This window comes from Vicugna pacos, chromosome 11, assembly GCF_048564905.1.
Source record: "Vicugna pacos chromosome 11, VicPac4, whole genome shotgun sequence".
In the NCBI taxonomy this organism is placed as follows: Eukaryota; Metazoa; Chordata; class Mammalia; order Artiodactyla; family Camelidae; genus Vicugna; species Vicugna pacos.
This window is the reverse complement of record NC_132997.1, coordinates 86,893,464-86,909,881: the sequence shown is the minus strand read 5'-3', so window position 1 is coordinate 86,909,881 and position 16,418 is coordinate 86,893,464. Positions and strand designations below refer to the sequence as shown.

The window sequence follows — 16,418 nt, the reverse complement described above, 5'->3', positions numbered from 1 at the left end:
CCTCACCCACCACACTTCTCCTCTATTGTTAAGGATAGCTGTCAGCTGGCGTTATTCCTTTTCAGCCTCGTTCCCTCTTTTTTCTCTCTCTCATCAAAGACTCCGTTATCCTGGAGCTATTCGAGAATTATCTTGGAGGAGGGTAACACTTGCTTGTGGGATGTGTGCCTTTCATGGCCACTTAAGGTCAAATATGAGAGGCAAGACAATGAAACGCTACCATAATGACAATGTGTACATTATTTACACATTGGTGGTCAACAGCCAGGCAGGTGTAGCTGCTGCCACCTGGCCAGGACCTTCCTAGTGTTTCTTTCTAAAGGTCCAGGTGCACCTGTCAGAAAGGATGCCGTCAGTATCAGAGTCAGCAGAAAGCCATTGTCTGGAAACTCAGTGTGGGGAGTGGGTGAGGCGGGGAGAGAGAAAGCAGGAAGGGTACGTTTTCTGGGAAGGAGATGGTCCCTCAAGTTGTCTTTTGGTCACTGTTCCTCTCCAGGTGTCAGTAGCGGTGGCTGCGTTAGGGTTGTTTATGGGCTGCAAGAGGCAGAGGATGCTTGCTTTCCCCACCTGGGGAGTCTGCGCTCATCTGAGCCCTCCGGCGGGTTACTTTTGTGGCCGTGGACAGTGTAGATGGGAACAGCGTGGGGAAGTTGATGCCTCCTCAGGGGAAAGGTGTAAAACCAGAAACCTTAGAGGGCTTCTCAGGTTGGTCCCCTGGCCACAGTCTTCTCTCAGCTTCTCACGGCTGCTGCTCCTTCTCCCGTCACGTCTTCTGCCCCGAGCCTCGTTTCCTGTACACTGCCAGCCAGCATCTGGTCTGGTCCGTCTTGTAATGGACTTTCCACATAAGACACAGAAATGCCGAGCAGCCACCCACCTCCTCCCTTGCCACCTGCCGCTGACCCAGTGCTCTCTCCCAACAGGTGGCCTACAAGGCAGGGAACGAGCAGTCCGTCCATCAGTACAGCATCAGCAAAGACGAGCCCCTCTTCTTACAGGCCCGAGCCAACGCCGCCAATCTCAGTGAGGTACAGCGAGGGGCAGCGGGCGGCCCCGGGCTCTGCTTCCCTGCGCGTAGGCGCCTGGTCCACAAAACCCACCAGCCACATTGCTGTGTCTGTGTCAGCCGAGGCTGCGTACATCTGATCTTTGTAAATAGCTCCTTGTGAGAAGCACCTTGTCCCTGACCGGTGTTTAAGTAGGGAGGGAAGGGCAGCCTTTTATAGGAACGAGCTGGTGGGAGATTTGAACCACCGACTGATGGGGTAGGAGGCAGTGGTTATTCCTCAGTTGAAGCTGAAACAGCATAAGAGTAGTGATAGAGGAAAGTAAGTAAGAGCTCAGACATTAGCTCCAAACGGCCTGGGTTTGCCCCTTGCTTCTAATACTTACTAGGTATGCAGCCTTAACCAGATTCTTTGCTCTCAGTCCCACTGGTAAATGAGGACACTCCTGGTCCCCTCTGTAACGAGTTACCTTGAGGCTTCCATGAGCTGACATACAGAAAGCACCCCGAGGCGTATGCACAGGGCAGCTATTCGTGAGACACAAAAGCATGCAGAGTCCCAGCTTTGCTTCTCTGTCTTCCAAGGAGGGGCCTTTCTGGGTTCTTGCATGCAGCTCCCAGGTCTTTGGGGTCTTGATCTGAGTAATGGGTCAAGGGGAGAATTATAAGCAGCAACCAAAGCTAAGGTGATGGACACACAGAAACGGACGGGAGTCTTCCGGAAGAAAGAACTTAAAATCTGAAGATGCGGGCAGGACAAGAAAGGGGAGGAGCAAGGAGGAGACCCATGTGGACTAGAGGCTGGGCTCAGGAAGAGAAAAGGGTGCAGCTAGAGTAGCTGCCGGGCTGGTGGGACGTGCAGACCGACATGGAGAACAGACTTTTCAGAAATGCTGCTATGTGTTGTGCAGTGTTAGTCCACCTGTGACTTGTCATTAAGACTTCCATGAAGAATCCTAGTATTTTCCAAGGCTTCTGGAGTTCAGTTTCTGCTTCTTTTGGCTGAAGCTCTGTCTTTCAAGAGGCCTTAAGACAAAAATAAGAAGGCCTGGTTATATCCAGGTTATAGGTGTCTCTGGCTCTCGGGGTTCCTGTGGAAGGATGTAATTGACGTTTGCCTCCTGAAGAGGTTGGTACAGAGTCTGGGGAAGCCCTCTCACATGAAGATGATTTCTTTTTCTCCTAAATCCCCTTAGAAACTGTATAAGAGCAGCTGGGAAAACCAGAAGGCAAAAGGGTTTGAGCTGCGTCTTGACTCCCTGGCCTTCCTGGCAGCCAAAGCCAAGAGGGACCTGGCCAGTGAGGTGAGTCAGTCCCCAACTTGTACTCAGCGTCACAATCCTGACGTTTTACATCTGGGCAGGTTCTTAATCTCTCTGAGCCTCAGAGTTCTAATCTGTGAAATGGAGATAAATACGACCACCTTGCAGTGAGATAATCATGTAAGTGTCTAATACACTGCTTGCCACACACTGGTTATTGGTAAGTGGTAACTGTTATTATTCGTGGTAGTAGCCAGAGTAGCAATCCAGATGACTCATTTTACAGGTAAACTGATGCCCAGAGATGTTCTGTGACTTCCTGAGGATGTGGGGGCCTGCTGACAGTTGAGTACAGGCTCTCGCATTGAATAAACGGGATAAAATCCCAGCTCCATCACCTACTAGCTTGGGGCTTTGGGCAGGTTGCTTAACCTTTCAAAATCTCAGTTAACTCATGGGTAAATTGGTGACTGCAAAATGGTTATGAGGAAATGAAATGAATTGATGTGTGTTAAGTATCTATGGTTCGCTGCTGTCTGTCATGAGTCTGCTGTGAGATAGGGAGCCTAGGCCAGAATGTGAGTCAAACTCTGCTTCCTTCATCAAGAAAGCCTTGCTTCAAAAAAATCCCAAATATATACATATGTATATATTTATATTCTTTATCTGTTGTGTGTACAGTACATGTACATGCAAAAATACATCCATAAATGTGTATAGGTGTCAGCTGAACTGAACAATGGCTTGGCAATGGGGATGATATACATTATGACACAAGCCCCTTATCGCATCAGCTGGTAACATTTTACAAATCAACACTTGTCTGCAGGTGCACTTTGAGTGGCACAGATTTACACCATCCCTGGCTCATTGTAAGTGATCAATAACTTGTGACAGTTATCGACACCGTTGTTACTGTTGTTGGCAGAGATGAGAGTAGAGCCCAGGTCTCCTGATGGCACAGTGATGATGATGTTGACATGATGCCACACATGAGTATCCTGTTACAGTTTTCAGAGCACTTCCATATTTATTCTTTCTTCTGATCCTCATTACTCTCGGCCTGGTGTTTTTTTTTCAGGTCAATGTGCTGCCTTCTGCTCTCCATAATGCCCAAATATTTAATTTGAGTTTTTTTCTGAAACAGCAATTGCATTTTAGATATTCTGTTTTTTTTTCATTTCCTGACAACTTTTTATTGATAATGTTCTCCCTATAACCAGAAAAAAAGGTTTTAAAGTGGCTTTCATGAAAGTAATGGCTACTTAAAGATAAACCCAGAAAGCGTAATCTCAAATCATACAGAGGCAAGATGAAATTACACCAGGAAATTGGGAGAAGACTATTCTGAAGCTGAGCTTTCAGTTTGGCTCTGAGCTCTCTGGCAACCAAAGTGAAAAGGGAAATAATGAGAAGTAATATTTAGTTTCACCATTTGATGAAAAGAAATATATCAGTTGTTTCAGGAAGGCAAACTTTTTATGACACTGATTCTAATAGGATCTGTTATATGGCTTCTTTTTAACTTTCATGCATGGCTTGATACTTAATTCCTTTAGGAGATTCTGATGTACTGCTGCTCTCTTCCTCCCATTTAGGTGAAGTACAAGGAGGATTATGAGAGGTCCAGAGGGAAGCTCATTGGGGCCAAGGGTGCCCAGGGGGATTCGCAGATGAGCCACTCACTGCAAATGTCCAAGCTGCAGAGTGAACTGGAGTACAAGAAGGGATTCGAGGACACCAAATCCCAGTGCCATGTCCCCCTGGACATGATCCATCTGGTGCACGCCCGCAAGGCGCAGCACTTAGCCACAGACATAGGCTATAAGACGGTGTCCCATCGCTTTACAGCTTTGCCCACAGACATGAAGGTGGAATGGGCCAAGAAGGCTTACGGTTTACAGAGTGATGTAAGCTCTGTGTGCATGTGTGTATGTGTGTGTGTGTGCATTAATATTGGTGCAAGCTTTTCCCAAACTCTTCAAGACCGTAGCTTATACTTAGACATACCTGTTTCTGGATCCCTAAGTGAAAATGTTTTAGCTTCCTAGTGCTTTAACTTTTATTCAAACTATGCCCATTCTAGAATCTAAAATGAGATTATCAAACAGAAAATCTTACAGCTACTTTTTCCTTCTTGGAATTCTGATCTACGTATGTTTGCCATGTTCCTTTTTATTGCTGAGGGTGGAGGGAGAATGTATTTGTGACATTCTCAACTGTGGCTTGCTTTGGGACGGCATCAGTGGTACTCACTCCCACGCTGGTAGTCCCATTTTCAGAAAGGGCAGCTTGCTAATCGTCGACAACCCTCTCCCCTTTTTCCTTATATTCCCCACCTGGTTCTGTTGACTCTTGCATGAGAAAGTTGGGGAACTGAGAAGTCAGGTCAGCAGGAGCCAGACTGTCATGCACAGGACGAGGGGAGGGGGGAGGGGGAGGGGGGCAGTGCAGACACACCCTTCCAAATAGAGCTCTTTCAGGATGGAGAGACGATGTGCTAGTTTTAGAGAAGTGTCCATTTAAATGGCCTTCCATTAAAACTACTTCTTCAGTGGCAAGAAAGAAATGAGACACCCCCACCCGCCCCGCACCGAGGTTCGTAGGAAGGAATCGGCACGATGGGAAGCCTGGGCTGTCTTGTGAAATTCTCTCAGATAGCTCCCCACCTGGGTTCCGTTGTGAGCTCTCATTTTCTTCTCCCCGCATGTCATTTTAAACAAGAAAACGGGGAAAGCAGACAATGAGGGTGCGTTTCTTTCCGAGGAAGATGCTGGTCTGTAATGAGGGACGGGGGCTGACTTGGCCCCTCCCGCTCCGCCCCCAGTAGTGTCGGGTGGGGCCAAAGCCACCATCAGCGGGTCGGCTCCAATTAAGGGGGAAATTAATTTACATTTTGGAGCCCTACCTGTGACTGTGCAGAAATGGATAAGACAAAAGTGGCGTCTAATTTGACTCAGCTGGCACCAAGGCGACATTGGGGAGCCGTTAATAGCCCTCTAAATGTCTGCACACCAACAATGGCCTGCTTTTTTTTTTTTTTTCCTTGCTTTCTCCTTTGTCAGAACCAATACAGGGCAGATGTGAAGTGGATGAAAGGCACGGGCTGGGTCGCCACCGGGTCATTAAATGTGGAGCAGGCGAAGAAGGCAGGAGAACTCATTAGCGAGGTGAGATTCCCTGACAGCGTGCAGCAGGCCTGGCTGCATTAGGCGTGCAGCATTTCTGTATAAAATTAAAATAATTTCCACTCAAAAGGCAGAGAAAAAGGCAAAGCTACATGAAAGGCCTCAAAACCCAGACTAGGGCTGGTAATTAGAGAGAAACCACATACCAAACACACCCCAGTAGGAGCCCGGAGAGCCCTGGCAAAAACAAAGTGGGTGACAAATGATATTATGAATAATAATGACAATCAAACGGAGCTCAATTGCTTCCCACCAGCTTACCTTTTTAATGAAGCAACATGGGAGAGATGATGAAAAAATGCATTTATTGCGCCCAGAAAGCCCTTTTGTGACTTAATGCACATTTTCTCCCTCTTTCTTTCTGTGGCAGTGTAAACAGTGTTTGGATGGTCACGTGGTGTTGAACACGTGACATAGTTCTTTTTCGTTGGAGGGTCTCACTTCTATTTAAATCTCAGTCCTGTCTACTTGTGGCCGCCCCAGCTGGACTCTCAGACATGACGGCTTATGAAACAAGCCCTTTCCTCACATTTTAGAGCAGTATCCTGGAGCAGATCTTTTAAAGACCAGGTCAGGGTTTCTCAACCTTGGCCATGTTGACATTTTGGTAATTCTTTGATGTGGGGGTGTCCTTGGCTTTGTAGGATGTTTGGCAGCATCCCTGACATCTGTGCACTGTATGCTAATGGCACCTCTTTCCAGTTGTGGCAACCAAATACATCTCCAGACAATGCCGCAGGGTGGAGCGGCATCAGACAGGACACATCAGGGAGCTGTCACTGCCTCATGATCACAAAGAGGCTGCACACCCCAAACAACCCAAATGCTCTCTGTCACTTCTGTCTGGGCAGGGACTTGCTCAGAAGGCACGTGACCATTTGTTTAGTTGCCTCCAGATTAGCCTGGTTTTTCTGGACTCTTCTGGGTGGGGAGCAGACCGTACTGGCCATAGTCCCAGAAGACCTCAGCTTTGTCAGTGAGCAGCCTGGGACCCTGTGTCCCAAGAGGAGATTTTTCTTAACTGAATGTATAGTTAAAACAGAAAGACTTCCGTGGTGTAAACACACCTAATATTTTGACACACAGCATTGATGTTTTCCCACGGGAGAGCATTCTAGTCACCTGACACATCACAGAGCTTATTTCAAAAGTGGCCTTGCTCTGACTGGCCGAATTTTTAGGAATGTGAGTTGACACTCAAGGCTCAGAAGACCCTGGGAGTTACACAAAGACTATACTGCCCTCAGCAGTTCAGTCTCATTAAGGAAAAGCCCTCTTAGGAGGATGAACAGGAGAAACTTACAGAGAAAATATTCAAGTTGGAAGATTCATGATCCCAACTCTCAATATTGGGCCCACTCATAAAATAAAGACCATCATGCACATAATTTGGACTTTGAGATGATTCCTTCACGCAGCTAAGCCTGACAGCCAAGGGATCTTTTGAGAACCATTTGTCCCACAGTGGTCTTACTTTTCCACCTTACTTTGCAAACTTACTCAACAAATTTGCTTATCTTCTGCACTTTATACCAGCCCTCAAACTTCAGGAAGGCACGACATCTTTCAGCAACTTGTTGCCAACCAGCTTCTTCCAGTTTGCCACGTTTCCAGTTTAGTGCCAAATTGGATTAACCTCTTAGTTTTCAGGCGGAATGCCAGGCACTGTTGAAAGAGCCACAAATGCACACACACGTGTCATTTAAATCAGGAGTCAACAAAACTTTTGTGTAAAGGACCTGATGGTAAATATTTTTGGTTTTGTGGGCCACACTGCTTCTGTTAGTTACTATTCACCTCTCCCATTGTAGCATGATGCAGCCATAGACAATACGTAAATGAATGCACATGACTGTGTTCCAATAAAACTTTATTTACAAAAACTAGGGGCCAAATTTGGCTGGATATTGAGCTGTGCCTTCTTAAGACAACCTAGTAATACAAAAGTCCAACTCAATAAATAAGGAAGTGTATATAAAACATTTGTTTGAAGGGAGAAAAGATACCCTTCTTAATTCTATTAAGGTAGCAACTGTTTTAGTCTCCTGGAAATGTACTTTTATTAAAAAAAAAGCAGGAATTAATTTAAGCATGATTTTTAGAATACTTCAAAACTGAGTATCTAGGATTTTGCCAGCACTTACATTTTCTTGTAGTTTGTTTATTTGTTTCAGTCTCTTTCAAATTGTATGACGACTCCTTTCAGGAACAGCACCCTTGTTCCTGTTGCTGTAACGTTTTGAGACATTATTGCATATGTTAACCTGAACCGGTTTCTAGCGTGATCAGCTAGTGTACAGTCACTGTTAAATGCAGGGGTTTTGACTATGATAATCTCTGCCATGTCGTTTGTGGAAGGAAAACAGAAAGCTTCAACTGATAAATGTAACGATGAATGTTCTTTCTTGCTTGGGAGACCCAAACTAAGATATGTAAACAACTGGAGACAGTATTTGAAGGCTATAAAAAGAGTCCTTTCCTAAGTGTGTCTCCAATTTTACTGGTATAACCTAATTTTGAGATGTTTTCTTTGCACCAGGTAGAAATACTTTAATGTTAATTGACACGAGGTTATTCTTAAATTGAAACAAATATTAACCCAAAGGCATCTAGGATATAAAGATGGAGGAAGCCGAATAATAATTATGTTCACAAATTCACTCTAATCTCAAGCAACCTATGATTTTCTCTTTCAAATGGCATGAAAGAGCAGCACAAAATTCACAGCTTTGATCTTTTTCTGCTCAACAGAAGAAGTACCGTCAGCATCCAGATGCTTTGAAGTTTACCAGTATTAAAGACACTCCGGAGATGGTCCAGGCCAGAATTAGTTATACCCAAGCAGTGGATGTAAGCGATAATGTATATACATTATGACTCTAAGAGTGGGCTCCTCTTTCAACCCTGCGATTGAAGCCGAGGGGTTCTTGGCTTGCTCCTTCTGTTGTTCTAAGGATGAAGGAGCCTCTTATCCTTCGCCGAGGCGCACCTTAGCGGGGGTACTTCCTCATTAGGATGCAAACGGGGTGTCACCGCCGCTCTTAGGATGCCAAGTGGGGCTCCACCACCGCTCTGCCCCATGCTCTCTTTCCTTCCCATTTGCATGCCTCCAGGGTTTGTCTGTGGTGAGGCCTTTTCCCCTCTCCTTTTGTTCTGAAGCATTGTTTTCAGAAATGGGACTTTGGGGCAGAATTCTTGGTAATTGGAATACTTAGCAATTGGAATGCTTAGGGTTTCTTGGGACCCACGGCAAAGAATTCATGCTTTCTGAATTCCCCCAAAGACTTTGAAAATGGTTTGGATCTGATTTACGTTCGTTAGACTAGCTTTTAAGCTATTTCCCATATTTCATTTTTAAAGTGAAACCAAGATCTGGCCTTTGCAGGGTCCCGTGGAGACGAGATGGAAGGGTGAGATCCTATAAAAATTCACGTTAGGACGTGGATTAGCCCTGTTTGGCTGATTTTACTGAGAGAGGCCCCCAGGTCATCGCGAGGGAAGACATGTCTTTTAAATATCTTCAGATCAACTTGCCACGAGGGAAACTGACAAACCTTGATGGGGAAGGATTTCAAAATTGTCTCCTGTGTTTCCCAGCTGAACAGATTATTCCTGTTGCGCTTTATTCAGATGACATTCTGAGATGGTCTGAGTGCCTGTCAGAATATATTATGGGATGATTTACAAACTTGTAAGTTCAGGAATTTATAATTTCTTGACAATCAGCCCATCAGAAGCAAATTGAATTCTGAGAAATGTAGATGGTCAAACAAGAACTTTTGTATAGAAAAAAAACAATACCTGCTTTTTCCTTATCCTAACCAACTCTAGGGGGCACTGCTGTGATACGCAGAAATTTGGACACATCTAATAAGATTCAGGATGGAAAAGCCTGGTTTAGAAACTTTCTTTGGTGGTGGATGCCAATTCCATGTGTCATTGCTCGCTACTAGAATTATCATGAGCCCAGATCAGAGTTCTGGGTGAACAGCACCCCAGACTCACCCAGGAGACGTTCATTAGCACAAGAATCATTGAGATGCAAGGGGAAGCGGGTGAGGATGGAAGTAGATCCGGGGAAAGTCTCACCTGTGGAAAAGCCATGTTCCCTTGTGCTTGCTGAATTGTGATGCCCTCTCCTAGCGTATAGTTAAAAGCAGAATTACCAGATGTTAACCAGAACTCATTTTTTTCACTTGACACACATCTCAGCAGTATGCTACAGGTGGAGTGTTAAGTGAGAGGGGAGTTTCAGCCCATCATGTTCTGAGCTCGGAAGTAGAACTCGGGAGGGAATGAAACGCGTGTCATCTCGCTCGCTGTGTAGTCTGGTGGAGGCAGGACGCCCGAGATCCTGTCTCTTCTGGGAGGTGGCAGCTGCATCACCCTTGTCTCCCGAGGTGTAGCTTGGCTGATGGATGCACGGGGGAGGCTTCTGGGTTTAATGGGAACCTCTCTCCATCCACAGAGGTTATACAAGGAACAAGGAGAAAACATAAAGCATCATTACACGCAGACAGCCGACCTCCCTGAAGTCCTGCTGGCCAAGCTGAATGCCATGAATATCAGCGAGGTGAGGCAGATGGAGGGGGCGCTGGTTTTAATTTCGGGAGATCACGGGACCTGTGCAGTTGCTCTGCGTCCCGTGCTCGGATGCATCCTGGGCTCCCACACTGGGTTTAACGCTCTGCTGTCATCATCTTGAAATCTGAACAAGGGTCCCCCATTTTCCTTTGCACTGGGCCCTGCCAGTCACATAGTTGGTCCTGCTGAAGAGTCAAGCTCATTAACAAGGATGAGACTAGGAAAACTTCCTTAGGACAAAGGGCATCTGTACTGCAGGGCTGGATTATGGGAGCATCATCAGAATACAGGTGAGGACCTCCAGTGGCTGTGCTGAAGAGGGACCAGGGAGACTTAATTCGTTCCTTCCATGATCTCTATCAGCACTTCCTTCCTTGCTCTTCAGCAGAGATAGTTGAGTTTTCTTTGTTCTACATAAAGAGCTGACCCTACAGCCTCGTGCCTCCTTCTTCCAATCAACTTGCTGCTCAGGGCAATCTGGTTCTGACTCCAAAGCTCTTGCCTTTTAAACCCCGCCCCCACCCCCCGGCTCTCCCCTCCGTCGGTGGGCGTAAGGCAGCATTCAACTCTTTGTTGGTTTTTGCTAAGCCACAGTGATCTCTAACTCCAACTGGGGGAAAAAAACTCCACAACAAACTGGATTCTCATTTTGGTGATGGGAATTTAGGAAACCACCAGGTCACATGAAGGTCTTTATTTGCGCACATCTTCCCAACAGACGCGGTATAAGGAATCCTGGAGCAAACTTCGAGACGGTGGATACAAACTGAGATTGGATGCCATTCCATTCCAGGCAGCAAAGGCTTCCGGTGAAATCATAAGTGATGTGAGCGGCCACCTCCGTTACTGGGACAGTGTTTAACACTCGCCAATTTTTATTCCCTTTGCCCCTAACCCCTGCCTTCTTTTGCCTGTGGATAATATCCTCTCCCCTCCCCACTGACTGTGTCAGGGCAATCAGATAACGACCAGTGAGAAAGAACATACCTCACAACAACAACGAAAAATCCCCTAGCCAGGGTACAAAGCCGATGCTGGACTGTAAATACGGACCCTGGGCAGATGAAATGCACTCGCCACCAAGCGTTTTCCTAAAGCGAGTCCATGTGAAGAGACTGTTAACAATGCACCCACCTTCTTCCAGTGCGGGCCGCCCCAGCGCTGCCGTGTCCTGCCATTTCACATCGCAGCCCTTCAGTCTTTGGGAGGCTTGCATATGAAAGAATAGGCCTTCTGACTACTCCCGCGCCTTTTCTTTTAACTCACCCAGTTACTGTCAAAAGAACAAAACATTTTCGCCCAATACCCACCTCTTCCATTCCGTGTCCCTTGTCCTCGAGCTGTTACTCTCTCCCGCTCTCTTTCCCTTTAGTACAAATACAAAGAGGCATTTGAGAAAATGAAAGGGCAGATGCTCGGCTCCCGGAGCTTGGAAGATGATATCAGCCTTGCCCATTCAGTGCACGCGAGCTCTCTGCAGAGCCAAGTAAGTGGGAGAGAACGCAGCAGAGCTGGGGGGCCCCCACCTAGCGACACACAGCCGACAGATGCCGTGTGTCCTTCTGGCTGCGGGTATTGGCTCTGTCCTGACTAGCGAGGTGGCCTGGTCAGGTCCCTTGGGCCTTCTGGGCGTCAGCTGCTTCCTCTGTCGAGTGAGAGGTTGGACTAGTTGACCCCTTAAGCTCCCTTCTGGGCTGGACATTCTGTGGCTTTGACCCATGGCCACAAATGGGGGCCGCTGGGCTGGATTTGGATGGCAGGGGTGTTTCATTGGGTCTGCAGAGCAAATTCATTGCAAACCTTTAAAAATGGAAATTTTACACAAAACTTGTAGATTCTGGGCAGAAGCCAGGCTTGGGTTCCTCAAGGCTGCGGTTGAAGTTGATTACCGAGAGCACCACTTAGAAGGCATCTCTGCTCTCCTGGTCACGCAGCCAGCCCCTCCTCCCCAACTTCCTCAGCTCATTTGTGCTACCTGTCTGGCTCCTGGAGGCCTCTTAGTTTACACCCCTTGATTTTGACTCTCTGGATGCTGGCACATGTGTGTGTATGGTACCTCCTTGCGCATATGTGAGTTGACTAATGGCAGTGATGACATCTGTGCCCAGTGGGTAGCAGAGGACTAAACACTTTTATGTGCAATGTCCCATTTAATCATCAAATTGTCTCTAGGAACTTCACTTGTTAATCATCCTGGTTTGCTGATAAGGAAATCTAGAATCTGAGGGTCTTTCTTGCCCAAGGTCAGCTAGAAAGGGGCAGAGCTAGGACATGGAGCCAGCTCTACGTCTCATGCCCTCTCCACAGTTTCACGTGTTCTCTGCCTCAATTTCCTTGTTTTTAACATTTCTTTCCGCTTTCTGTGCTGGGATACTGACCAAGGAGTGTGAGATTGGATGTGAATTGTCCTTGGATTTATACTAGGGGTGAGGGGAGGATGAGCGGAGGTGGGAGTGGGAGGTCAGGGAGGAGTGGCTGGAGTTCAGAAGGCAGTGGGAAGGATGGAGGAGGAAGGGGTGGTGATTATGCATCTGACTCCCAAGAAAGCCCCGAGTGAGTTTCAGGGGCCTTCCCGCAGCTCGTCCCAGGACTGTTGTGGAGCTTGAGGTCTGCAAATGGGCCTCTCCCCTCCTCCCTCAGTGTGCATGTTGGGCTCTTGGGAATACCCGTCCCTCAGAACTGGCTTTTCAAGCATCCGCCCACTTCTCCTGGCCCCCAGATTTACTAGGACGTCATCTGATGTTTGAAGAGGCTCTCCATCAGCAGCCTGAGAGGAGACTCCTTGGTGTCTCAGATCTGAACTTGAGAGAGTGATGGGGAGAAACTTGGGGGAGCAGGAGGCAGGTTAGCCCTGCATCTTCTTGCCCCTGGAAAATGGGGAAATCTAAAGACTTGAGCAAGGGAACCACTGACGTTATATGTGTCCCTTGAACTTCTGTGTTTTCCAGAGTAGGGGAACCCTGGATCTTGATCATCCAGATCAATGACCTCCAAGAGTCGGGGGTGGTGAGTAGCAGGGCCTGGAGACCAGTCCTTCTTATTAAGCCAGTCCTTTCAAGAAAGGAATGCTGGCCCTGCCAGGAAAGCTTCCCGGGCTTAACCTGGGACAGTCACATCCCAGTTTCTCTCCTGATGGTCCTGATGCAAATGGATGGCGGCTTTGAAATAGCTGCTGTTGATCTGTCTGCCCATCTAGGTGAATTACAAGAAAGGCTTTGAACACTCAAAGGCGCAGTTCCATCTGCCGTTGGACATGGTAACCCTGGTGCATGCCAGGAAGGCTCAGACCCTGGCCAGCGACCAGGACTACAGGCATCCGCTCCCCCAGTACACTTCCTTGGCGGAAGACCTGAGGCTTCGCTGTGCCAAGAAAGCCCACAAGTTGCAGAGTGAGGTAAGGGGACCTGGCCTCTCTCTCGGGGCTCTTTTCCTCTTGAGTTTGATCACAAGGCAGTGGCCCACAAGCTCCTGTGAGCTCAGTGGGGGCTCCAGAAGTGAGGACTCCTACACCTGGGTTTTCTTCTAAAACACTGCCTTAGTTGTTTCAAACTGGGTTTTAAAACTGTGCCTCGCTCTTAATAAGAACAGTTGCACAGTTCGAATACTAATAACAGCAACCGTTTATTGAATATTTCTGCTGAATTTCTAAGCATTGCAATTTCAGGCGTGATCTCATTTAATCCTCAGAATAACCCTGTATCGATCGTCTTTATCCCCATTTTACAGAGCAGCTATAATGAGGCTCAAAGAAGTTAAGCAGCTTGTGCAGATCACAGAACTATAAATGAGAAAGTGGGTGCTGAGACTTGGGCCTAGGTGGTGTCTGTCGAAGATGTCAAGATTTGCTAATGGTGTTGCCTCTGGCCCCACGTGGGACTGGAGGTTCCTCTTTGCTTCCTTTGTTTCTGTGCCACTGGTCTTCTCCAGAGGGCTAAGATGCGCTGGGAGAGGTGCACTGAGCCCCTTTGGAACTGACCCACTTCAGGCAGAGGAGAGTGCTGGCAGGAGGGCAAGGCAATTAGGGCCCCAGAAATCCTTCCTGGGTGCTCCCAAGGAGTCTTGGAGGCCTTTATGTCCTCCCGTGTGCATTTCTAGCTCAAGCTGCCTGTTTTCTGAAGGAGGCAGGCCCGGAAGCGGTGGGAGGCATGGGAAGATTTCCTCATTCCCAAGGAGATACAAGATGTCTGTTCCCAGGAGGCAGCAGCATCCTTTTTGGTACTCACCTTATCTCCCAGCTTGCCAGGTTTCCGTGCTGTGAGATTCGCAAGTAATGGGCCTGTGTTAGAAAGTAAAACAACCCCACCAAACCCGCTTTTGGGTTTGGCAGAGCCTGAGAGCTGTGCGGCGCTCAGATCTGGCTTTCTGTCGTCTGTTGGAAGTTTTCGCCTGTGCACAGCATTTACGGAGTGACATAAACTGTCAGGAACCCGGGAGCAGCTGGAGGAACGAGGGAGCTGCCACAATCAGCTCAGGGGCCCGTTTGTCACTTGAGCAGAGACCTCACTTCCCCTGTCTCTCATTACCATAGCAACTGGAAGGTGGCATGCCCGGGGGAGGGGTGCCTCTGTGGCTGAAGGGGAGTGAATTTGGGGGTCCCCTTTAAACTGTCAGCCCAGATAACTCAGGTACATGCACTCACCCCCACCAGCACAGACTCAGGCCTTTGCCAGGTTATTCTGGATTCATTTATTAGTTCTTTCTTAACCTATGATTAATTAATGTCACCCTCTGCTGCTGGGTTTTGTTTTGAAGACCTATTAAACCATTTCCACATTTGCCCCAAGACAACTGACTTTCTAACCACAATCCGCTCCGGCGTTTATTTTTTGATAGCCCACGTTAAAATAAAAATCCGCCGAGCATCCCACTAACAGCTTCCGAGACAAGTGACGGCGGAATTATTTTCTTCTGACCTACATTTTTGGTTCCCTAATGAGCGTTTACTAAGAAGCATGCGTGCATTTGCTGAGTAATCATGTATCTGGAGGGACTGGCTTGGCTATGAGTTCTAATTGTGATGCTGTCTGTCGGGGGTCCTCTGGCTTCGCCCTGCTTCCTTGTGCCCCGAGCTTCGTTTTTCTGATTCCTTGTGTCGTTCCTTGTAGAACTTGTACCGGTCGGACCTGAACTTCATGCGAGGGGTGGCCTGTGTCGTTCCGGGCACGTTAGAGATTGAAGGGAGAAAGAGAGCGTCTGAACTCATCAGCGAGGTAACCAGGGACGCGGGATGGGGCGGGAGTGTCGAGAGTATTCCACATTAGGGGTTACTCCGGAGCAATCAGCTTGTCTCTTACTGCTAAAGCCAGTTGGGTGTCACACTGTTAGCAGGGGCGACTTCCCGCGAAGCCTCTCGCCAGTCTCTCTTCTTACTCGCCTCTCCGTTCAGACCGGATGCCGTTTAAAACAACTTTGCAGACACTGAGTCAGTTCCTCTATTAACACATAAGAATCATTTACTGGCTCGCAAGACGCACTTTCCTAGGGTCCCTTTGAAGACTGGCTTGTGAGGCAATGAAAAGAGAGTGGGCTCTGGAGACAGAGATGGAGACTGAAATTCCAGGCCGGTGCTCATTTGCTGTGTGCCAGTCACCTGCCCTCTTCAGCCTCAACATCTTCGTCAGTCAAATGGGACTACTCAGACCTATCTCATTCAGTTTTTGTGAGGACCAGCACCAGTCTAAGCACAGTGCTTCTCTGGTGGCTGTATGTGAGATGGTTGCTATCAGCTTAGTGATGATTTCTTGGTAGAAGTACGGAAGCCTGGCATTCTAAGCTCTTTGAGCTCCCAAAGAATCTTGACTGCCCCTGAGAGGGCTCCGGGACTTCCATTCACGGTAGGTGGAAGGGCAGGAGGGCGTAATGGAAGACTCTGGAAGTGAGAGGTGGTCCGCGTCCAGCCCGGGTGCCTCAGATGAGCCTGGGCATTGATTAGAAGCTCTGAGCCAGCAGAACTGTCCTCATTGTGGGAGCTGAGATTTAACTTTGTGCTTTACTTTTCCAATAATATTTCTTCAGCGAGTGGTTTGTAAACCTCGTGGTGCATCAGAATTCCCTTTGGAACTTAAAAAAAAACTACGGAGGCCTGGGCCCGCTGATGACTTACTGAATCCCATCTCTTGCGGGGGGGGGGGGGTGCCGGCACGTGGATTATTTCACGCTGCACGGTCATTTCTGGTACACCCCCGGGGGTGAGGAGCCCAGGTCTCCGGCGAGGAACGGAAACTTGGGAGCAAAACACAGATTTCAGTAGTCAGGCTCACATTCGTGGCAAAGGACTAGCCCTCTCTTTCCTGTTGATAAGCATCTGATTTCATCTCTTCTATCCTTTCTGCTTCTTCATCCTGTTGAGTTCCGAGGTCCCAAGAGGAGGTGACAGAC

The 16,418-nt window shown here is 47.8% G+C and overlaps 1 protein-coding gene across 2 annotated transcripts in view; it reads left to right on the top strand.

Annotated features, from left to right (window-relative positions):
- The window catches only part of NRAP (nebulin related anchoring protein), a 66,060-nt gene that overhangs the window by 33,502 nt on the left and 16,140 nt on the right, over window positions 1-16,418 (top strand). For both annotated transcript variants that reach the window (XM_015235929.3, XM_006200196.2), the window contains 10 exons: window positions 924-1,028; window positions 2,203-2,310; window positions 3,867-4,178; window positions 5,334-5,438; window positions 8,208-8,306; window positions 9,925-10,029; window positions 10,759-10,866; window positions 11,413-11,526; window positions 13,237-13,434; window positions 15,146-15,250. In XM_015235929.3, the coding sequence (XP_015091415.2) occupies window positions 924-1,028; window positions 2,203-2,310; window positions 3,867-4,178; window positions 5,334-5,438; window positions 8,208-8,306; window positions 9,925-10,029; window positions 10,759-10,866; window positions 11,413-11,526; window positions 13,237-13,434; window positions 15,146-15,250 (1,359 nt within the window). The remainder of the gene's footprint in view (window positions 1-923; window positions 1,029-2,202; window positions 2,311-3,866; window positions 4,179-5,333; window positions 5,439-8,207; window positions 8,307-9,924; window positions 10,030-10,758; window positions 10,867-11,412; window positions 11,527-13,236; window positions 13,435-15,145; window positions 15,251-16,418) is intronic.